At 44.4% G+C, this 24,676-nt stretch overlaps 1 protein-coding gene across 4 annotated transcripts in view; it reads right to left on the bottom strand.

Moving 5' to 3' along the window:
- The window catches only part of LOC137509743 (cyclic AMP-responsive element-binding protein 3-like protein 3), a 638,953-nt gene that overhangs the window by 506,363 nt on the left and 107,914 nt on the right, over positions 1 to 24,676 (bottom strand). For all 4 annotated transcript variants that reach the window (XM_068233855.1, XM_068233853.1, XM_068233852.1 and 1 more), the window contains one exon: positions 19,543 to 19,652. In XM_068233855.1, the coding sequence (XP_068089956.1) occupies positions 19,543 to 19,652 (110 nt within the window). The remainder of the gene's footprint in view (positions 1 to 19,542; positions 19,653 to 24,676) is intronic.

Here is a 24,676-nt window from a genome sequence, read left to right as displayed (position 1 = left end):
CTTCGCTGTTGTCCTCCTCCTCAGCTGAGTGTTACTCTAATGCTGTGCTCTCCTCTCAAACTGCACACCCCCAGCTCCCCAGGGCCTAGGTACGACAGTGTCACACCATCTTGGACATGTCTTGCCTCAAAGCCGAGAGTCACACCAGACTAGCACTCCTGGCCACTCTGAACAAACAAGTGTATCAGTGGCTGACTGTAACGAAAAATCCACAACGCCGGATGGATTGCGGAAATATGGTCGCATCCAGTCCGGCAAGCGGACCTTCCAACGCGGGATGCGGAAATTCGTCCGCATCCGCTGCGCAAACCCGTCCGAGCACTCTGCTCCAAACTCATCAGCATGCTGCTCACCAGGGCTCTGCCATCTTGCCTCTAGGGGGTGCGCGCGCACGCCAGACACACCTTTTTACTCTTAGAAAGCGTGTCAGCTGACCTGGAGGTCAGCTGACATTTTAGCCTGCTCTGATTGGCCGCTGCCTGGGGAGGAGACTTCTCTCCCAGGCAGTATATAAGGAAGTGCTTTTCAGTCACACTTCGTCTGTGTTTGCGATACCCTGTGTCAGCACTCAGACCTAGTCAGCCTTGTCTCTGGTATTGTGTTATATATTGGTTTATCGCCAATATATACACATATTAAACTGTTTGATTTATCGTGTCACACTATACTTGCATTATTGGCGATTCTGCAGATCACCATATAATTATTATTATTATTATTTAGTATTTATATAGCGCCGACATATTACGCAGCGCTGTACAGTGTATATATATATATATATATATATATATATATATATATATATATATATATATATATATCTTGTCACTAACTGTCCCTCAAAGGAGCTCACAATCTAATCCCTACCATTGCCATATGTCTATATTGTGTAGTGTATGTACTGTAGTCTAGGGCCAATTTTTTTTTTTTTTTTTTTAGAGGGAGCCAATTAACTTATCCATATGTTTTTGGAATGTGGAAGGAAACCGGAATGCCCGGAGGAAATCCACGCAGACACGGAGAGAACATACAAACTCTTTGCAGATAGTGCCCTGGCTGGGATTCGAACCAGGGACCCAGCGTTGCAAGGCGAGAGAGCTAACCACTACGCCACCGTGCTGCCCTCATAATCAGGTATAGCATCTGTATTATTGGTGATACTGCAGATCACCAATAATCAGAATATCTCTTGCTGACACCAATCGTTACATAAACACAGACCATAAAGAAGTAAAATGGAGGGGGTGGTCAATTAGCTTCAGACCGTAAGGGCAGAGCTAGAACAGCTGAAGATTACTGTGACTGCACAGCAGGCTCAGATTACTCAGCTGACTGAGACTGTCCGGAGGCTGTAACCACCACTTAACGTCCTACCTCCCCCGGCTCCTAGTGAGCCTAAAATGAACATTCCCGAGAAGTTTTCAGGCTCTAGGTCAGATTTTCAGAACTTTCGCCACAGAGTTCAGTCCTATTTTGACATGAAACCTGTGTCATCAGGAACAGAGGCCCAGAAGGTTACTCTTGTCAAAACTCTGTTGCACGCAGATTCCCAAACTTGGGCTTACGGTTAATCGGACGATCATAGTGCCCTTTCATCCTTCCAAGAGTTTTTTAAAGCCATGGCGGTCATCTACGATGATCCGGATAGTGCCGCCACGGCCGAACGTAAACTTAAAAACCTTAGACAGGGACGCAGTACAGCGTAGGACTATGCGTCAGAGTTTAGAAAATGGGCTGTATCATCTAGATGGGAGCGATATGCACTTCTTGATCGATACCTAGATGGGTTGTCGGAACCAGTAACCGACGTGATGGTTAGCCATTCAGAGCCTAAAGATCTTGATTAAAGAGACTCCGTAACAAAAATTTCATCCGGTTTTCTTCCATCCTACAAGTTCCAAAATCTATTCTAATGTGTTCTGGCTTGCTGCAGCCCGTTCTACTATCACCATCTCTGTAATAAATCAACTTATCTCTCTCTTGTCAGACTTGTCAGCCTGTGTCTGGAAGGCTGCCAAGTTCTTCAGTGTTGTGGTTCTGTGATGCATCTCCCCCCTCTAGGCCCCTCTCTGCACACTGCCTGTGTGTTATTTAGATTAGTGCAGCTTCTCTCTGCTCTATTATCTTTTACAAGCTGGATAAATCCTCCTCTGAGCTGGCTGGGCTTTCACATACTGAGGAATTACATACAGGCAGAGCTGTCTGCACTCTGCAGGAAGAAACAGCCTGACACTTCAGTGGAAGATAGCTGCAGGGGGAAAGAAACACACAAATGATCTCTTGAGATTAGAAAGGAAGGCTGTATACAGCCTGCTTGTGTATGGATGTATTTTCTATGTGTGGACATACTGTACATCAACCTACTTCCTGTTTTGGTGGCCATTTTGTTTGTTTATAAATAAACTTTTTAAAACTGTTTTTAACCACTTTTAATGCGGCGGGGAGCAGCAAAATTGTGACAGAGGGTAATAGGAGATGTCCTCTAACGCACTGGTATGTTTACTTTTGTGCGATTTTAACAATACAGATTCTCTTTAAGCCATAACGCTATCTATCAGAATAGATAGACGCCTTAGGTACAATAAGAAGGGTAGGTATCCTTTGTATCCTAGGGTTTCAGGTACTAGTAGCTCGGCAGCAGTTGAGACTGAGGAGCCTATGCAGCTAGGCCACGGGCGCCTCACTGAGGCTGAGAGAATCAGAAGACGCAGAGAGGGTCTCTGCATGTATTGCAGAGAAAAGGGTCACATTGAACAAAACTGTGGTAGGAAGTCGGGAAACTCTTCGACTTAGGTGTGGTTGGGGGTACCACCCTAAGCGGACTAGTTTCATCCCCCAAACAAGAGAACATTTTATTGCCCTGCTCCATTAATTAGGAAGGGCGAAACTTTTCTACCACAGCATTTGTGGATTCTGGGTCAACTGCCAACTTTTTAGATCTGAATTTTGCTTTAAGTCTAAATATTCCCATACTTCCTGTATGTAGCAAAAAAGTTTCTGTACCGTGTTAGCCAAACAAATTATATAGGTAGAAAAAAAAAAACAACGTTTTGTAAGAAATAATACCTTTTAATGGCTAACTAATAGAGTTAAATGATGCAAGCTTTCTGGGATCTAGTCCCCTTCTTCAGGCATTACTTATTCAGCTTACATCTGGAAATATGCCTGAAGAAGGGGACTAGATCCCAGAAAGCTTGCATCATTTAACTCTATTAGTTAGTCATTAAAGGGTATTATTTCTTACAAAACGTTGTTTTTTTTTCTACCTACATACTTCCTGTAGAAAGACATTTATAAGTTACAGCAATAGATGATTCTCCTCTGCAAGGAAAGTCCCCACTGTGCCAGACACCTCCTCTCTCGCTTCAAGTAGGAGCTCTGCACAAGGAGGTCATACAGTTCTATGTGCTAAAAATGTCTACCTCTATGGTGATATTAGGATTACCTTACAATAATACAATAACATTTGTAAAGCGCTTTTTTTCCCATAGGACTCAAAGCGCATGGTTACATTTACATTCTCCTCAGTTTGATTGGAGAGATGGGCAGTTGACTACTTGGTCTCCTTACTGTTCGCAATATTGTCTACAGAATATAATTTTATGTTCTACTAAGGTTCATGTGGAAGGAGTTCCTCCACAATATCAAGAATATTCGGATGTGTTTTGTCCCCGTGCAGCTGATCAGTTACCCCCTCATAGACCCTTTGACTGTCTGATAGATTTGAAACCAGGAACCATGCCTCCTAGGGGCCACTTATATAATCTTTCTCCCCCAGAAAAATTGGCCATGGATGATTACATTCAGGAAAATTTACAGAAGGGTTTTATCCGCCCTTCAAGATCTCCTGCGGGGGCCAGATTCTTTTTCGTTCAGAAAAAAGATGGAGGCTTGCACCCCTGTATTGACTACAGGGGTCTAAATAAGATCACGATTAAGAATCGTTACTCACTACCGTTGATTGATGATCTGTTCACACAAGTTTCCGAGGCTTCTGTATTCACAAAGCTAGATCTGAGGGGGGCTTACAATTTAATCCGTATTAGGGAGGAAGACGAGTGGAAGACGGCGTTCAACACTCCCAAGGGGCATTACGAGTATTTGGTGATGCCTTTTGGGTTGTGTAACGCTCCTGCAGTTTTTCAGGAGTTTGTTAACAAGATTTTCAGAGAGGTACTGGGTCACTTTGTAATCGTCTACTTAGACGACATCTTGATAATTTCTAAAAATATCACTGAACATCACCAACATGTGAAATATGTGTTACAAAAACTCAGGGACAATCAATTGTTTGCAAAGTTGGAGAAATGTGTTTTCGAGGTAAAAGAGATCGCCTTTCTTGGATATATTATCTCCACGTCAGGATTGTCCATGGTTCCCAAGAAGGTCTCTGCAGTGAAGGGTTGGCCACAACCATCTGGACTTAAAGCACTGCAGAGGTTCTTGGGATTCGCAAACTATTATAGGAAGTTTATCAGGGGTTTCTCTTTAGTGGTGACTCCACTTACTAATTTGACAAAAAAAGGGGCTGATGCCACTCATTGGTCAGAGAAAGCATGTACGGCATTTTCCTCTCTGAAAGAAGCATTCTGTTCAACTCCTATATTACGTCATGTCGATATTGCTTATCCATTTATAGTAGAGGTGGATGCCTCGGAGGTTGCAGTGGGAGCAGTATTGTCTCAACGTTCAGGACTTCAAGGCAAGCTTCATCCCTGTGCTTTTTTTTCCCAAAAGTTCTCTCCTGCCCAGAGAAACTATGACATTGGAAACAGGGAATTATTGGCCATCAAGCTTGCTTTCGAGGAGTGGCGCCACTGGTTGGAGGGGGCAGAGCATGTAATAACTGTTTACACGGATCATAAAAATTTACAATACATTGAAAAAGCCAAGAGACTCACCCCCAAACAGGCTAGATGGGCCCTCTTTTTCTCCCGTTTTAATTTCATAATTACATTTACACCAGGGAGTAAGAACGTCAAAGCAGACGCCCTTTCTCATTGCTTTGAACCTGAAACTGATCCACCCCCTTCTCCAGAAAGTATTTTGTCAAAAGAGATCATCCTGGCAGCCACTGAAATAGTTAAAGATCTTGCTAGCCTTCTACGTCCTTTTCCAATTAGAAGCCCCAGAAGGGAAACCAGAAGGGGTTCTATATGTTCCTTGTGTCTTGCGCCCCAAGGTATTGCAGTTGTTTCATGGACACAAGAATGCTGGACATCCTGGCATCACCAGAGCCCAAGACTTGTTGGGTAGGTCTGTCTGGTGGCCATCATTACAAACAGATTGCAGAGAATTTGTTAAAACCTGTACCGTCTGTGCCAGGAGCAAACCCTCCCGACTAGCTCCAGTCAGAACTTTACAGTCTCTGCCCTCCCCTCAGGAGCCATGGACGCACATTTCCATGGACTTTGTGGGAGAACTGCCAGTTTCCAATGGAAAGACGGTCATTTGGGTAGTCACTGACAGATTCAGTAAGATGGCTCACTTTGTGTCCTTGAGTGGTTTCCCTTCTGCTCAAAAATTAGCAGATCTTTTTATTCAAAATATCTTTAAGTTACACGGCATTCCGGAGAATGTCGTCTCGGACAGAGGGGTTCAGTTTGTCTCGAGATTCTGGCGGGCCTTCTGTAAGGGGATGGGTATGTCGTTGTCTTTTTCATCAGGTTACCATCCGCAGACCAACGGTCAGACGGAGAGGATTAATTAGTCCTTGGAACAGTTCATCTATAGCAGAGAAAAACTGATGCACAGGACTGCAGCTAATACTGCCAGAGTGCAACTTCCCAGGTAAACTCACTGTGCTTTGTTTGAAGAAAAAAAGCGGTAGTGCACATCCAGCTAAAACTTCGCATTTATTCCAAACTTCTTAAAAGCTTTTTCCAGGCAATACAAATATGGAGAGAGGTACAGGCAGAGAGAAGGTCAACAGCCGTTTCGCGCCTATGCAGCGTGGCGCATCATCAGGTCCTGATGATGCGCCACGCTGCATAGGCGCGAAACGGCTGTTGACCTTCTCTCTGCCTGTACCTCTCTCCATATTTGTATTGCCTGGAAAAAGCTTTTAAGAAGTTTGGAATAAATGCGAAGTTTTAGCTGGATGTGCACTACCAAGTCCTTGGAACAGTTCTTAAGATGTTATGTGGCGGACGCTCAACACCAGTGGGCGGAGTTTCTGCCATTCGCTGAGTTCGCACATAACAATCTCAGGAATGAGTCCTCTGGTTATGCGCCTTTTCAGATAGTCAATGGGAAGTCTCCCAAATTTTCTCCTTTACCAGTGATGGCCTCTCCATTCCCTGTTCTGGAGAAGTGGCAGGAATCCTTCAAGAAGATCTGGGCTAATGTCAGAGAAAATTTGAAAAAGGCTTTTGGTATACAGAAGAGGCAGGCAGATAAGAGACGATCTGCGGAGTGGGAGTTTAAACCAGGGGACAAAGTTTGGGTATCAACTCGTCATATAGCTCTGAGACAGCCGTCCGCGAAACTGGGGCCCAGGTATATTGGTCCATATCCAATTTCCGAAAGGGTTAATCGTGTTACTTACAGAGTCAGTTTACCGCATTCTCTAAAGGTGGTGAAAGCCTTTCATGTGTCGCTCTTGAAGCCGGCTGTTCAGGTGGATTCCCTCCCGGCTCACCCTGTCATGGTTGATGGTGAGCCTGAATGGGAGGTTGAGGAGATCTTGGACTCCAGACGAGTTCAGGGTTCAGTGCAGTATTTGGTGCATTGGAGAGGGTACGGTCTAGAGGAAAGATCCTGGGTCAAAGCAGGTGATTTACATGCTGATAATCTTAGGAGACGGTTCCATGAGCTCCATCCTGACAGGCCAGGTGGGACGTGTCCGGAGTCCACGCCTAGAGGGAGGGGTACTGTAATGAAAAATCCGCAACGCCGGATGGATTGCGGAAATATGGTCGCATCCAGTCCGCCAAGCAGACCTTCCAACGCGGGATGCGTAAATTCGTCCGCATCCGCTGCGCAAACCCATCCTAGCACTCTGCTCCAAACTCACCAGCATGCTGCTCACCAGGGCTCTGCCATCTTGCCTCTAGGGGGTGCGCGCGCATGCCAGACATGCCTTTATGCTCTTAGAAAGCGTGTCAGCTGACCTGGAGGTCAGCTGACATTTTAGCCTGCTCTGATTGGTTGCTGCCTGGGGTGGAGACTTCTCTCCCAGGCAGTATATAAGGAAGTGCTTTTCAGTCACACTTCGTCTTTGTTTGCGATACCCTGTGTCAGCACTCAGACCTAGTCAGCCTTGTCTGTGGTATTGTGCTATATATTGGTTTATCGCCAATATGTACACATATTAAACTGTTTGATTTATCGTGTCACGCTATACTTGCATTATTGGCGATTCTGCAGATCACCATATAATCAGGTATAGCATCTGTATTATTGGTGATACTGCAGATCACCAATAATCAGAATATCTCTTGCTGACACCAATCGTTACACTGACCCCGCACCAACTGGAGATCGGCAATGTGGTGTGTGACAACAGAAGCAATCTCATTCCGGCCTTGAGTTTGGGCAGGTTGACACATGTGCCCTGCATGGCACATGTGCTGAATCTTCAGGTCCAGGAAGGTGTGTGGGCATTTCAGCGGTTCCTACATGGCCATGGCGCGCTTCTCTGATATTCAGCGGAGAAAGAACTTCCCAGTGAGGTGCTTGATTTGCGATAGCCCGACTCGCTGGAATTCAACGCTCCTCATGTTTGACGACCTGCTACAACAGGTGAAAGCCGTCAAAGAGTATCTGTACAGCTACGGTGCTAGGGCAGGCTCTGGGGAGCTGGGAATTTTCTTCACGAGGTACTGGACACTCATGCATAATGCCTGCAGGCTCATGCATCCGTTTGAGGAGGTGACAAACATGGTGAGTCGCAATGAAGGCACCATCAGCGAACTGATCCCATACGCTTTTTTCCTGGAGCATGCCGTATGTAGAGTGGTGGATCAAGCTGTAGGGGAGCGTGAATAGGAAGAGAAAGAAGGGTCGTGGGAACCAGAAACAGAACCAGATTTTTTGTCAACACCTGCGGCAGCACAGAGGATGGGGGAGAGGAGTCAGACGAGGAAAGTAGCTTTGAGGCAGAGGCGGAAGAACTACCGCAGCAGGTGTCGCAGGGGGCTTGTGCTGATCACCTTTCCTGTGGTATTGTTCGTGGCTGGGGGGAGGAAGAGAACTTACCTGACATCACTGAGGAAGAGCAAGAGGAGATGACTAGTAGGTCGGCATCCAACCTTGAGCAGATAGGGTCTTTCATGCTGTCCAGCCTGTTGAGGGACCCCGTATAAAAAAGCTCAAGGGGAATAACCTGTACTGGGTGGCAACACAACTAGACCCTTGGTATAAGCACAAAGTGGTGGAGATGTTACCAAATTACCAGAAGGCAGAAATAATGCAACACTTGCACAACAAGCTGGCTAGTATGCTTTACAGTGTGTTTAAGGGTGATGTCACAGTATAACAGAAAAAAGGTGCCAGTAATCCTCCTCCTCCTCCCATGTCCACGCAGGCAAGGACAGGACGCTCTAGCGATCTGATGGTGAGGTTGGACATGCAGACTTTCTTTAGTCCAATGCCTCGCCTCGGCCCTTCGGGATCCACCCGCCAACAACCCCTCGACTGGCAGGTAGTTGACTACCTGGCCTTAAGAGCGGATATAGACACTCTGAGCAGCGATGAACCTCTGGACTGCTGGGTGCGCAGGCCTGACCTGTGGCCAGAGCTGTCACAACTTGCCATCGAACTTCTAGCTTGCCCCGCCTCAAGCGTCCTGTCAGAAAGGACCTTCAGAGCAGCAGGAGGCATTGCCACTGACAAGAGAAGTCGCCCAGTGCTGGTCGTAATGGAGAAAGCTACACTTACGGATCATTACTCGTAATTTTACGCTATTACGCATTACGAAATTACGCTTACGGCATAGACATTCAATTTCGGTACATGTCTATAATTACGTATAGCACTTACGCAATTACGCGTAAGTATACCGTAATTCAGGTTATTACGTTATAGGCTTACGCGTAAAATCCTACTAGCAATTAATGCGTAAGGTCATGCTGCCAAGCGGAAAAGTTGACGCATGGATCAATGTTAGGTAGCTGCCGACTTTAAGGGTTAATTGCAAAGCCCCCTTAAGTGCTAAGAGCCTCAAATTTGGAGAATATATTAAGGAGATCAGAAGGAATAAGAGGAAAATTTTTTTTTCAAAAAGACCTTATAGTTTTTGAGAAAATCGATGTTAAAGTTTCAAAGGAAAAATATATACATTTAAAAACCCGCCGACTTTAACGGTTAATAGCAAAGCCTGCTTAAAATTTAGGAACACTAAATTCACAGGGTATATTAAGGGGATCAGTGGGAATAAGAGGAAAAAATTTTTTTCAAAAAGACCTTATAGTTTTTGAGAAAATCGATTTTTAAGTTTCAAGGGCGAAAATGTCTTTTAAATGCGGAAAATGTCAGTTTTTTTTGCACAGGTAACAATAGTGTTTTATTTTCATAGATTCCCCCAAGTGGGAAGAGTTTTACTTACTTCGTTCTGAGTGTGGGAAATATAAAAAAAAAACGACGTGGGGTCCCCCCTCCCAGACCTCTTTAACCCCTTGTCCCCCATGCAGACTGGGATAGCCAGAATGCGGAGCACCGGCCGCGTGGGGCTCCGCACCCTGACTATACCAGCCCGCATGGTCCATGGATTGGGGGGTCTCGGAAGGGGAGGGGCAGTCAAGTTTTCCCCTCCCCTTCCGAGCCCTTGTCCAATCCAAGGACAAGGGGCTCTTCTCCACCTCCGATGGGCGGTGGAGGTGGAGGCCGCGATTTCCTGGGGAGGGGTTCATGGTGGCATCTGGGAGTCCCCTTTAAAAAGGGGTCCCCGAGATGCCCACCCCCCTCCCAGGAGAAATGAGTATAGAGGTACTTGTAGTACCCCTTACCCATTTCCTTTAAGAGTTAAAAGTAAATAAACACACAAACACATAGAAAAAGTATTTTAATTGAACAAAAAACATAACCACAAAAAAAGTCCTTTAATATTCTTAATTAACCATTAATACTTACCTGTCCCTTTAAAAGCCAGTTCCCACGCAATATCCTCGGAAATATACTAATCAGTTACAATGTAACAAAGTTATTACAATGTAACAACTTTGTTACTTTGTAACACCACCGCACCCGACGTCACTCGCCGCTCACCCGCCGGCCGCCGCATACACGCTAGTCCCTGCCGGCTCCCGCCGTCCACTCCGCCCACACCTGTCACTCATATACATGCTGGCACCCATGGGTGCCAGCATGTATATAGGTGACATGTGGGAGAGGCGGGGAGGGCAGCGGAGCCGGCGGGGACTTAGCGTCCCTTCACCCGACAGAGCTCTGAGCTATATTAGCTCAGAGCTCTCGAAAGCATCTTTGTATTTGGGCTCCAAGGAGCCCCATTGGTCCTTAGCAGACCAATGGGGTTCCTTCAAATCAGAAGGAACCCCATTGGTCTGCTAAGGACCAATACAAAGATGCTTAGAGAGCTCTGAGCTATAGCTCAGAGCTCTGTCGGGTCCTGCAGCACAGACGCGACGGCGGCGGCGGCGGTGAGTGACGTCGGGTGCGGCGTAGTTACAATGTAACAAAGTTGTTACATTGTAATAACTTTGTTACATTGTAACTGATTAGTATATTTCCGAGGATATTGCGTGGGAACTGGCTTTTAAAGGGACAGGTAAGTATTAATGGTTAATTAAGAATATTAAAGGACTTTTTTCGTGGTTATGTTTTTTGTTCAATTAAAATACTTTTTCTATGTGTTTGTGTGTTTATTTACTTTTAACTCTTAAAGGAAATGGGTAAGGGGTACTACAAGTACCTCTATACTCATTTCTCCTGGGAGGGGGGTGGGCATCTGGGGGACCCCTTTTTAAAGGGGACTCCCAGATGCCACCATGAACCCCTCCCCAGGAAATCGCGGCCTCCACCTCCACCGCCCATCGGAGGTGGAGAAGAGCCCCTTGTCCTTGGATTGGACAAGGGCTCGGAGGGGGAGGGGAAAGCTTGGCTGCCCCTCCCCTTCCGAGACCCCCTAATCCATGGACCATGCGGGCTGGTATAGTCAGGGTGCGGAGCCCCACGCGGCCGGTGCTCCGCATTCTGGCTATCCCAGTCTGCATGGGGGACAAGGGGTTAAAGAGGTCTGGGAGGGGGGACCCCACGTCGTTTTTTTTTATATTTCCCACACTCAGAACGAAGTAAGTAAAACTCTTCCCACTTGGGGGAATCTATGAAAATAAAACACTATTGTTACCTGTGCAAAAAAAACTGACATTTTCCGCATTTAAAAGACATTTTCGCCCTTGAAACTTAAAAATCGATTTTCTCAAAAACTATAAGGTCTTTTTGAAAAAAAAATTTTTCCTCTTATTCCCACTGATCCCCTTAATATACCCTGTGAATTTGGTGTTCCTAAATTTTAAGCAGGCTTTGCTATTAACCGTTAAAGTCGGCGGGTTTTTAAATGTATATATTTTTCCTTTGAAACTTTAACATCGATTTTCTCAAAAACTATAAGGTCTTTTTGAAAAATTTTGTTTTCCTCTTATTCCTTCTGATCTCCTTAATATATTCTCCAAATTTGAGGCTCTTAGCACTTAAGGGGGCTTTGCTATTAACCCTTAAAGTCGGCGGCTTTTTTATATTATACGGGAGCGTAATATTACGCGATTACGGCAGACTGTGTAATTTCAATGGGAGTTTACTGTCTTACGCGTAATTTGTTACGCGTAAAACGTAAACCTACGGTCTACGCGTAATTAATTACGCGTAATACCGTAACCTTACACGTAACGCTTACGGTGCATTTGTAGTGAATTACGATGCGTAATTACGCTAATGCGTAATTTCGGCCCAGCACTGAAGTCGCCTAGGTCAAAAAAGTGTTCAGTACCTCACTTTTATTAAAATGAATGAGGCATGGATGCCAGAGGGCTACTGCCTGCCAGAAGACTAAGTCAGTCCCCTTGATTGCTTTCTCCGCCACCACCAACATGGTCCAGGACTCCAGGTGGATTCCTGAATTTTTAAGGCCGCTGCTAGCAGCGGCTGCTACCAAAAATAATAATCATTTTTCTGGTGTGTGTGCATGGCTAATATTTCTGACTGAACTGTGGCTGCAACAACAAAACAAAAGGCATGTACATGTGTTAATTCCCCTTCGTGATCGTTACCTTGCCGCAGTGAAGGGGCTTGTGTATCACAATGAAGCAATGACCTATATGAGTGTGTTGGGAGCACACCCAAGATAATAAAGTCATTGTTTCATTGTGGACAGACCAAATTTGATCAGCTGGACAGTCACTGTTGTTCTGTCATTGAGCTACCTCAGCCCAACCATATGGGCTGGAAAACCGACATTGCCTGCACTCTCGCCAACGTGAGCACCAGCACGGCCATCACTACACAAACAGCTGTTTGTTGTGCATTAACCAGTGAGTTTGGTCCGTCAGTGTGAAGCAGTACACTACTTACACTACCTGATCCATGTATACACACGCAAGATGTTTTAAAACACTTTATGCCTCCAGTTTAAGAATGCATTGTCATGTCTGCCCTGTGACAAATGCTCCGGACGTGGAACAGTACAGATTGTTGCTGCTCCTTTTCTGCACTACGATGACAATTATATGTAAAAAGAGAACCAATAGCCCAATATAGTGTAGTAAGCATTGACAATTGGGTAAATAAAACGAGTATAATATATATTCACAAACCAGGGTTACCTCCAAGTAACCACTGTACAGGCAGGTGAGGAGATTGACCTGTCCTCACTCAGGATTAAGAAGTCGCTCTCTGTAGACAGGAGAAAGAAAGGGGTATCCCCCTGCACCAGGGGTGGATATTAATTAAAACGTAATGAAGAACAGAAGCGCCAACAGGATAAAATCAATTCTTAAAACTTTAAAAATTGCTTAGGAGGCAGTGGTGGACTAACCCCTCTGCAAGCAGACACAAAAACTGTGTATTCAAAAGAATCAAATTTATTGGTACACTCCAGGGGTTTTTGCAACGCATTTCGCAGGTATATTCCCACTCCCTCAGGCAATAAAAAAATAGGAGTACACACAGCACAGTCTCAAGGTCACGTCAGAGGCGCTTATCGTGACCTTGAGACTGTACTGTGTGTACTCCTATTTTTTTGCGGGGGGTAAGTTCACCACTGCCTCCTAAGCAATTTTAAAAGTTTTAAGAATTGATTTTATCCTGTTCTTCATTACGTTACGATGACTATTATGCAAGAGGAATCATTTTCAAAAGTACAAAAGTGGGTGAGATCTCATAATTCTGAACTGTGCTGAGGTGTCCATCTGATACTCCATGATCTCGGTACATCACAATCTTCTCTGGCAGCGCATGATTTACCTTGTAGTACTTCTAGAGAGCTGGCACAAGGTACAGCTTCAAGCCATCCATACTATCCTGATGTGGTCACTGAAAGAATACACAGAAGTATCAGTGGGTCAGGAAATAATTTATGTTGGCGCAACAAAGCCTGTCACTGAACGGGAACTCCTTCTGGCATCATGGTAGATCCATCACCATCAGATTTTTCAGGGGAATAAATAACGTCCACCCACCACTCCATCTTGGTATACCACAATCTTTTCTGGCAGCGCATGATTTACCTTGTAATACTTCTGGAGAGCTGCCACAAGGTACAGCTTCAAGCCATCCATACTACTGTAATGGACTTACCTCCGAGATCCAGCAACGCGGCCGTCTCTGCCAAGAGCGGGTCGCGTCCTAGCACTTCTGCATGTAGGCAGCCATCCTCCGCTGGTGACGCACGCACTGGGGATCGCTCTACGCATACTGGTGGGCGGATGTCTCTCTCCTTTCGGCTGCAGTATGGTCTGAGGCAGTGACAGAAGTAGTGTCAGCTGACAGGATAGTCAGCTGACACTTAGGCAAGGGTTTATTTAATAAATATAAAAAAAATGGATGACTCTGGCTGGGATTGAACTCTGGTCTCTCACATCGGAGGCGATGCCCTTAACCAGTATGCTATAGCTGACACACAGTCAGGATGTTTTGCTGGTCAGTACTGGTTAGTCAGCTGACATGTATTGTCACTTGTGTCAACTGATCTCTCTGTCAGCTGACACTTAAACAGGATTAATGCCTGCGTGATTGGCTGTTGTGTACATGTAGCCAGCCACTGATTGGATGCTGTCAGTATTTAAACCTTGCTGTGACAGTTGCATGTTGCCCATGATAGCTCTAGCTCTAGCAGATTTTTCAGGGAATGATTAACCACTCCCCACAGCTCTCCTTCAAGCTTGCAATTTAACTGCAGCTAAATTTTCTGTGCGATGCTTCTCAGTTTCGTTGGATTAGAGATTGCTTTCACATTCACAAATTGAGAAAGCACAGGTGTTTGTACACAGCACAAGTTTTTATGGCAACGTAAAGGTCAGCGCTCATCGGCAGGTATTAGCTCTGGAATTACCACAGTTATCAAAGTAACATATCAGGAAAAAAAATTGTAGAATTTTATAAATAACTTTGCAAATTTCAATTAATCAAAAAACCCTGTATTCTTAAATTTTCCTTATCATCGCCTGCACTCTCGCCAACGTGCGTACGAGCATGGCCATCACTATACAAACATTGCTGCCGAGGGGACTGACATTTATGTCCTGAGATCAACTAATGACAACCCTTTGCAGCTGTTTGCAGTGCGTTAAACAGTGAGTTTGGTCTGTCAGTGTGAAGCAGTACTTACACTACTTAATCCATGTATACACACATCAGATGTTTTAAAGCACTTTATGCCTCTAATTTAGGAATGCAATGTGATCTCTGCCCTTAAAGGGATTATAACCCTACTCTGCGTCAAATACGTAATTTTCCCAGGGACTTTTTATATGTATCCCACTCCGGCATTCCCCCCCTCCAGGTGTTAGACCCCTTGAAACAACTTTTCCAGCACTTTTCTGTCCAGAAACAGTCTTTGTAGGTTATAAAATGTGCCTGCCCATTGAAGTCTATGGCGGTTCGCGCGAACTCGAACTTTTGCGGAAGTTCACGTCCACGGTCCGAGACCCCAAAATCGGAACTTCAAGCAATCTCTACTGTGAAGGAGAGACTAGGGACAGAGCTATATGCTATTAGGGAAAGCATTAGTTAGGCCTGTGTTCTGTGTCTCCAGTGGAGTTTCTTGCTACTACAGTACAATTCACCATCTGCATAACCCAAGAGTCCTTCTGAAGACTGTGTTTTGATCTTGTGATATTGCTGTTCAGTGTGTCCATACAGTGCACTTTAGCTGTTGCAGACAGGTGCAGTCAGTGCTTAGTGCTACAGTAGTTCACCCTTCTAAGGGCTGTTTTTCTTTTTCTTGCTATTGTTATATTGCAGTTTTGAGTGTCCAATGCACACGTTAGCTGTTGGAGACAGGTCTGCTGGTCCTAGTGGTGCACTGACCATAACCCAATAATTCTTCACTACCACTACTGGCATCTAGTATCCAGTACTATCTCCTGTATAAGGCCTCAGTGCAGAATCAGTGTTTTTTTGGTCACTTAACTGTCATTGAACTACCTCAGCCTGACCATAGGGGCTAGAAAACCGCAATCACCCGCACTCCCGCAAACGTGCGCACAAGGTGCTGACCCACCGTTTGCACTTGGTCTCTAATTGTATATACACTTAAAAGCTCCCCCCAAAAAAAGATTTATATATACCTGTGGCTTCCTCCAGCCCCATCAGCTTGGATCGCTCCCACGCCGCTGTCCTCCGATGTCTGCAGCGCCGATACCGGGTCCCCGCACTTCCGTCAGTCGGAGCCAGTCTGACATAAGGGAAGTGCACCCTCTACGTATCTCTCCAGCAGCTGCTGGAGAGATACGCAAAGAGCGCACTTCTCCTGCGAAGACTGGAGCTGACTGATGGAAGTGGACCCGGTACATGCGCTGCAGACTTCGGAGGATGGCGGCGTGGGAGCGATCCAAGCTGATAGGGCTGGAGGAAGCCCAAGGTATGTATAATTTTTTTTTTGGGGGGGGGCTCTGGAACACTTTAAAGGATAACTGAAGCGAGAGGGAAATGGAGACTCTAATACTTTTAGCCATAGACCCTGAACAAGCATATGCAGATCAGGCGTTTCTGACATTATTGTCAGATCTGAGAAGGTCAGCTGCATGGTCGTTTCTGGTGGTGTTCAGACACTACTGCAGCTATATAGATCAGCAGGGTTGCCAGGCAACTGGTATTGTTTAAAAGAAAATAAAAATGGCAGCCTCCTTATTCTTCTCACTTCAGTTATTCTTCAAGCTTCTCCCTTATACTGTATTTATGGTGCCAATGCACTTTATTTTCCACTAGGTGGCATTGGTGATTTTTTTCCCTACTTCTTTACATGCTATGAATTAAGCTTGCCCTTTATTTTTTCACTTAAAAGAAAACTATAGTGAGTGGGATATGAAGGCTGCCATATTTACTGTATATACCTCTAGGCAGTATTAGTTGCCTGGCAGCTCTGCTGGTCTATTTGGCTGCAGTAGTGCGAAACAATTGTCGACTGCAGTTTGATGTATCAACACCTTTGACTTCATGTGGCGAGATGCTCAGTAGTGATGGGCCGAACAGTTCGCCTGGGGAACCTCTCTGGGCCTCTTACTACTTCCGGGTCGCAATGACCCGGAGTGGTACGCCTGCGCTGCCCGGCGGAGCGCGTCCTAGATCGCGCTCCTGTTGCCGGGCACTCTCTGCACATGAGCGTGACGTCACTCATGACGTCACGCACATGCGCAGAGAGTGCTCGGCAACAGGAGCGCGATCTAGGACGCGCTCCGCCGGGCAGCGCAGGCGTACTACTCCGGGTCATTGCGACCCGGAAGTAGTAAGAGGCCCATGGATTTAGAGATGTTCGCCACATCTCTAATGCTCAGTTGAACATTGAAAGTTCATATCTGTTGCCCGTTGTTTGCCTTGACTTCAGATAGTATTTGTGATAACTACTGTGGTAATACAGCCCACACTTTAATCACTTTTACTGTAAAGAACCCTTTCCTAAATAAATGGCTAAAACTTTTTCCTCTATGCACAAATCATGTCCCCTAGTTCCTTGCACAAGCCTAGAAATGAAAAGCTTATCTGACAAAGCGTTTATATTGCCCTCTGATGTATTTATACATGTTAATTAGATCTCTTAGGTGTCTTTTCTCCAGTTTATGTAACCTTTCCTGGTAAGTGAGACCTTCCATCCCTCGTATTAATTTTGTTTCTTGTCTCTGCACCTGCTTTAAAACTGCAATGTCCCTCCTGTAATGCGGTGTCCAGAATAGTATTCCAGATACAGCCTCATTAGAGACCGAAACAGCGGCAGTATTATGCTAGCATTCCAAATTTGTATTTCCCTTTTAAAGGGATACTATAGGGGGGTCGGGGGAAAATGAGTTGAAGTTACCCGGGGCTTCTAATGGTCCCCCGCAGGCATCCTGTGCCCGTGCAGCCACTCACCGATGCTCCGGCCCCGCCCTGGGTCACTTCTGGAATTTCAGACTTTAAAGTCTGAAAACCACTGCGCCTGCGTTGCCATGTCCTCGCTTACCCTGATATCCTCAGGAGCGCACGGCGCAGGCACAGACCATACTAGTCCTGCGCAGTACGCTCCTGGTGCCATCAGCGGTAGTGAGGATACGACAACGCAGGCGCAGTGGTTTTCAGACTTTAAAGTCTGAAATTCCAGAAGAGACCCAGAGGTGGGGCCGGAGCATCGGTGAGTGGCTGCACGGGCACAGGATGCCTGCGGGAGACCATTAGAAGCCCCGGGTAAGTTCAACTCATTTTCCCCCGACCCCCCCCCCCCACCCCCCTACAGTATCCCTTTAATGCACCCCAACATTTTATTTGCTTTAGCTGCAGCTGCTTTTTAAATAGATAATACAGGTCCTTCTCAGAAAATTTGCATATTGTGATAAAGTTCATTATTTTCTGTAATGTACTAATAAACATTAGACCTTTTATTGTTTTAACATTGATGATTTTGGCATACAGCTCATGAAAACCCAAAATTCCTATCTCAAAAAATTAGCATATCATGAAAAGGTTCTCTAAACGAGCTATTAACCTAATCATCTGAATCAACGAATTAACTCTAAACACCTGCAAAAGATTACTGAGGCTTTTAAAAACTCCCAGCCTGGTTCATTACTCAAAACCGCAATCATGGGTAAAACTGCCGACCTGACTGCTGTCCAGAAGGCCATCATTGACACCCTCAAGCAAGAGAGTAAGACACAGAAAGAAATTTCTGAACGAATAGGCTGTTCCCAGAGTGCTGTATCAAGGCACCTCAGTGGGAAGTCTGTGGGAAGGAAAAAGTGTGTCAGAAAACGCTGCACAATGAGAAGAGGTGACCGGACCCTGAGGAAGATTGTGGAGAAGGACTGATTCCAGACCTTGGGGGACCTGCGGAAGCAGTGGACTGAGTCTGGGGTAGAAACATCCAGAGCCACCTTGTACAGGCGTGTGCAGGAAATGGGCTACAGGTGCCGCATTCCCCAGATCAAGCCACTTTTGAACCAGAAACAGTGGCAGAAGCGCCTGACCTGGGCTACAGAGAAGCAGCACTGAACTGTTGCTCAGTGGTCCAAAGTACTTTTTTCGGATGAAAGCAACTTTTGCATGTCATTCGGAAATCAAGGTGCCAGAGTCTGGAGGAAGACTGGGGAAAAGGAAATGCCAAAATACCTGAAGTTCAGTGTCAAGTACCCACAGTCAGTGATGGTCTGGGGTGCCATGTCAGCTGCTGGTGTTGGTCCACTGTGTTTTATCAAGGGCAGGGTCAAGGCAGCTAGCTATGAGGAGATTTTGGAGCACTTCATGCTTCCATCTGCTGAAAAGCTTTATGGAGATGAAGATTTCATTTTTCAGCACAACCTGGCACCTGCTCACAGTGCCAAAACCACTGGTAAATGGTTTACTGACCATGGTATTACTGTGCTCAATTGGCCTGCCAACTCTCCTGACCTGAACCCCATAGAGAATCTGTGGGATATTGTGAAGAGAAAGTTAAGAGACGCAAGAACCAACACTCTGGATGAGCTTAAGGCCACTATCGAAGCATCCTGGGCCTCCATAACACCTGAGCGGTGCCACAGGCTGATTGCCACCATGCCAAGCCGCATTGAAGCAGTCATTTCTGCAAAAGGATTCCCGACCAAGTATTGAGTGCATAACTGAACATAATTATTTGAAGGTTGACTTTTTTTGTTTTAAAAACACTTTTCTTTTATTGGTCGGATGAAATATGCTAATTTTTTGAGATAGGAATTTTGGGTTTTCATGAGCTGTATGCCAAAATCATCAATATTAAAACAATAAAAGGCTTGAACTACTTCAGTTGTGTGTAATGAATCTAAAATATATGAAAGTCTAATGTTTATCAGTACATTACAGAAAATAATGAACTTTATCACAATATGCTAATTTTTTGAGAAGGACCCGTATTTCCACTTTAAATAATACAACTTTTGCTCTTACCAGGTCAAAACTACCAGATAGAAGAAGATCCTTGACAGTGATAGGCATATCTGTCATTTGAGACTTTATTTCTGAATTGTTGTTTTGGCTCATCATATCTGCCCATGTATCTGCAAATGAACAGGTGAGAATACCTGGGTTATGATACTGCTTTTGAAGAAATAAAGCACAGATCAGAAAATGAACTCAAGGTACAATATTATATTGCTTGAACAACACTAAATAATTTGCGTGCCAGCTAACCAGAAATGAAAATTGTGTTACATGATATTAGTGATAAACGAACAATTCCCATAGCACATAGTTACATAGTTATTTTGGTTGAAAAAAGACATACGTCCATCGAGTTCAACCAGTACAAAGTACAACTCCAGCCCGTCCCCCACATACCCCTGTTGATCCAGAGGAAGGCGAAAAAACCCACAAGGCATGGTCCAATTAGCCCCAAAAGGGAAAAATTCCTTCCTGACTCCAGATGGCAATCAGATAAAATCCCTGGATCAACATCATTAGGCATAACCTAGTAATTGTAGCCATGGATGTCTTTCAACGCAAGGAAAGCATCTAAGCCCCCTTTAAATGCAGGTATAGAGTTTGCCATAACGACTTCCTGTGGCAATGCAGTCCACATCTTAATCACTCTTACTGTAAAGAACCCTTTCCTAAATAAATGGCTAAAACGTTTTTCCTCCATGCGCAGCTCATGTCCTCTAGTCCTTTGAGAAGGCCTAGGGACAAAAAGCTCATCCGCCAAGCTATTATATTGCCCTCTGATGTATTTATACATGTTAATTAGATCTCCTCTAAGGCGTCTTTTCTCTAGACTAAATAAACCCAGTTTATCTAACCTTTCTTGGTAAGCGAGACCTTCCATCCCACGTATCAATTTTGTAGCTCGTCGCTGCACCTGCTCTAAAACTGCAAAATCTATTTTGTAATGTGGTGCCCAGAACTGAATTCCATATTCCAGATGTGGCCTTACTAGAGAGTTAAACAGGGGCAATATTATGCTAGCATCTCGAGTTTTTATTTCCCTTTTAATGCATCCCAAAATTTTGTTCGCTTTAGCTGCAGCGGCTTGGCATTGAGTACGATTATTTAACTTGTTGTCGATGAGTACTCCTAAGTCCTTCTCCAAGTTTGATGTTCCCAACTGTATCCCATTTATTTTGTATGGTGCTAGACCATTGGTACGACCAAAATGCATGACTTTACATTTGTCAACATTGAATTTCATCTGCCATGTATGTGCCCATATAGCCATCCTATCCAGATCCTGTTGCAATATGACACTATCTTCCTGAGAGTTGATGATTCTGCACAATTTTGTATCATCTGCAAAAATAGCAACATTGCTCACTACTGCATCTACTAGGTCATTAATAAATAAATTGAAGAGCACTGGACCCAGTACAGACCCCTGTGGGACCCCACTGCTAACAGTCTCCCATTTTGAGTACGATCCATTGACCACAACTCTTTGTTTTCTGTCCATTAGCCAGTTCCCTATCCATGCACACAAACTCTTCCCCAGTCCTTGCATCCTCAACTTTTGCACCAGACTTCTGTGGGGAACAGTGTCGAAGGCCTTTGCAAAGTCCAAGTATATCACATCTACAGCATTCCCAATATCCATATTAGCATTCACTACCTCATAAAAGCTGAGCATGTTAGTCAAACAGGGCCTGTCTTTAGTAAACCCATGTTGATGCTGAGAAATAAGATTATTTTCTACTATGAAGTCATGTATAGTATCTCTTAGTAACCCCTCAAATAGTTTGCATACAACTGATGTTAAGCTTACAGGTCTATAATTTCCTGGATCCGATTTTTTGCCCTTCTTAAATAATGGGAAAACGTGGTCTGTACGCCAATCCACTGGGACTCTGCTAGTTGCAAGAGAGTCACAAAAGATAAGATAAAGGGGCTTAGCTATAACTGAACTTAATTCTCTTAGGACCCGAGGATGCATGCCATCCGGGCCAGGTGCCTTGTCTATTTTTAATTAATTTAGTCTTGCCTTTACTTCTTCCTGCGTTAAGTATTTAATATTACAGTTAGAAGATTGAGACTCTTCTGCCTCTGTAATTTGCAACAGTGCTGTTCCCTTTGTGAAGACAGAAGCAAAGAAAGCATTTAATAACTCTGCCTTACCTTGGTCGTCCACCATTGAGTTCCCACCCTCATCCTTTAGGATTCCTATACAGTCAACCTTTCTTTTTTTAGCTCAATCACAAGAAAATGTATGCGTGCTCTACACCAAGCTTAACCCTTTCAAGTCTAGCTGTGCAAATTTGGCTAAAATGGCTTAATTTTTTTAGAGTTGATGTACTTGTAAAACTTTTTTGGGTTAGATTTGACATCCCTAGCGATTTGATTTTCAGCTTCGATCTTTGCCAGTCTAATTTCTTTTTTACAATTTTTATTGCACTCCTTATAATTGCTTAGTGCAGCCTCAGTCCCCTCCTGTTGTAGGACCTTATAGGCATTCTTTTTCCTCTTCATTTTATCCCTAACCTTTCTATTCATCCATAGAGGCCTTTTTTTATTCCTAGACATTTTGTTTCCATATAGGATATACATACTACAATATTGATTGAGAATACGTTTAAAAGCTTGCCATTTCCCTTCAGTGTCCTTCCCTTGTAGTACATTATCCCAGTTCACCAAACTTAGTGCCTGCCTAATTTGATTGAACTTTGCTTTTCTAAAATTCATAGTTTTAGTGGTCCCGCTGCCCCGTGGCCTATCAGTCACCAGATCAAACGTTATCATGTTGTGATCACTATTTCCCAAATGTTCTTGAACCTGCACATTAGATACATTATCTGGTCTATTAGAAATGATCAAATCCAGTAACGCATTCCCCCTAGTTGGTTCCGTTACCATTTGAGTCAAGTAATTGTCCTGTAGTGCTGCCAGAAATCTGCTGCTTTTACCAGAATGGGTAGCCTCAATACCCCAGTCAATGTCTGGAAAGTTGAAGTCGCCCATAATTATGACCTCATTTTTACTTGCAGCTTTTTCAATCTGCTGTAGTAATCGCAGTTCTGCAGCTTCATTAATAAGAGGTGGTCTGTAGCATACCCCAATAAGCAATTGGCAACTTTTATTTCCACCATGAATATTTACCCAAACGGACTTCACATCTTCGCAATCTTCCTCCATCTCATCGTTGAGGACAGCTGTAAAAGAATTCTTAACAAAGAGACAAACCCCTCCACCTTTTTTCCCTGTTCTATCCCTCCTAAACACATTGTATTCTTTTAAATTAGCTATCCAGTCATGGCTTTCATCGATCCATGTCTCGGTTATTCCACAATGTCATAGCCTTTGTCATTCAGAATGAACTCTAGTTCGTCTATTTTATTTGCAAGGCTCCGAGCATTGGTTACCATGCACTTTATATTTTTACCAACACATTTACCAATTTTGTTTACACGAAATGGGCTACTTGAAGTTTTACCAACCTCTTTAATCTTTACACTGTCCTAACCCCCCTCTCCACCCCCCATAATGTTAGTCTCCCACTGTCTTTTTACCTTATCTTGTCTACGTATTGAGACTTTATCCTCCCGCCTCCCCCCAGATCCTAGTTTAAAATCTCCTCCAACCGTTTAGCCATCTTCTCCCCCAATGCAGCTGCACCCTCCCCATTAAGGTGCAGCCCATCCCTGCTGTAGAACCTGTAGCCGACTGCAAAGTCTGCCCAGTTCTCCAGGAACCCAAACCCTTCCTTCCTACCCCAATTTCTCAGCCACTTATTTAACTCCCTAAGCTCCCTCTGTCTCTCAGATGTAGCGCGTGGCACTGGCAGTATTTCAGAGAACACCACCTTGGAGGTCCTTGCTTTAAGTTTATCTCCAAGTACCTGAAAATCCTTTTTGAGGACCTTCCATCTCCCACTAACTTTGTCATTGGTGCCAATGTGTACCATGACAGCTGGGTCTTCCCCAGCCCCACCCAATAAGCACAATCGCCGTTCATCAGCTTGCCTGAGCAGAATCCCGTCAGCCATTTTCACTTTGCCTGTAGTCATTGTAGGGTGAGGAACTGCTGCTGCAGATACAGTGAAAAAGGGCAGTCCAAGGAGCTCAACTGCTGCAATATAACATACCAGGGATTCAACCAGTCTACACCCAGATTTCAAGGTGTACGAATCAGCAGCAACAATGAAAAAGTGACTGGGTCTCCACCTGGATAAATGCAATTATAGCACTATTTCATACCTCCCAATTTTTTGAGATGAGAAAGAGGGATACTTAACCATACCCCTAACCATGCCCCGGCACACCCCTAGTCCCACATACCATAAAGATTTCATAAGAAAATTATGTTGTTTTATAATTCAAACCACACTGTTCCTTTCTATCCTGGTTCATTTTCTTTCATATTAACAGTTTAAAATTAGTAATATAACAATTCAAAGAATGGGAATAAAGTTTAGAGTCAATCAAACACATTTTTAGTAGAGAAATATATATATTTACATAGAAAGAGGGACGAAGTCCCAAAAGAGGGACAAATGAGGAGGAAAGAGGGACAGAGGGACAGGGCTCCCAAAGAGGGACTGTCCTTCCAAAAGAGAGACAGTTGGGAGCTATGCTATTTTATTGTACCATAGTGATAAAAAACACGACGTTTTGGCTGCATTCTAGCCTGTTGTCACTGTGCAAAAGTGATTAATTGTCACTGGTCCCAACACAGCGTCACCCGGGTAACCTAACTGTGCATAACTTTCAGTCATATTAGATAGTCAGTGTGTGGTAAAAATATAAATAAATACTACATATTCTGGCATATAAGACGACTGGGAGTATAAGATGACCCCCCCCCCCCCAACTTTTCCAGTTAAAATACAGAGTTTGGGATAAATTGGCCATACTGACCCTCTTCCAACGCACACCAAATAAAAATTTTAAAAAATCACATACTGGTGCTATGTATGAACAGATACTGGTGCTGTTCTGTATGTGGTACCCATTCTATAACAGTATAAAGGTGATTGACTGGTTGGATTGGATCAACTCTCCCTCTCCGTAGGCGGATTGGTCAGCTCTACCTGTCTTAAAGTGGATTGATCAGATCTGCCTGTCTCCATGTTTATCAGAGTGGTATGGAAGAATAGATTGTG

The sequence above is a fragment of the Hyperolius riggenbachi genome, chromosome 1, assembly GCF_040937935.1.
Source record: "Hyperolius riggenbachi isolate aHypRig1 chromosome 1, aHypRig1.pri, whole genome shotgun sequence".
Classification (NCBI taxonomy): domain Eukaryota; kingdom Metazoa; phylum Chordata; class Amphibia; order Anura; family Hyperoliidae; genus Hyperolius; species Hyperolius riggenbachi.
Note: the sequence above shows the minus strand (reverse complement) of the source record. Positions and strands in the feature narration are given on the sequence as shown.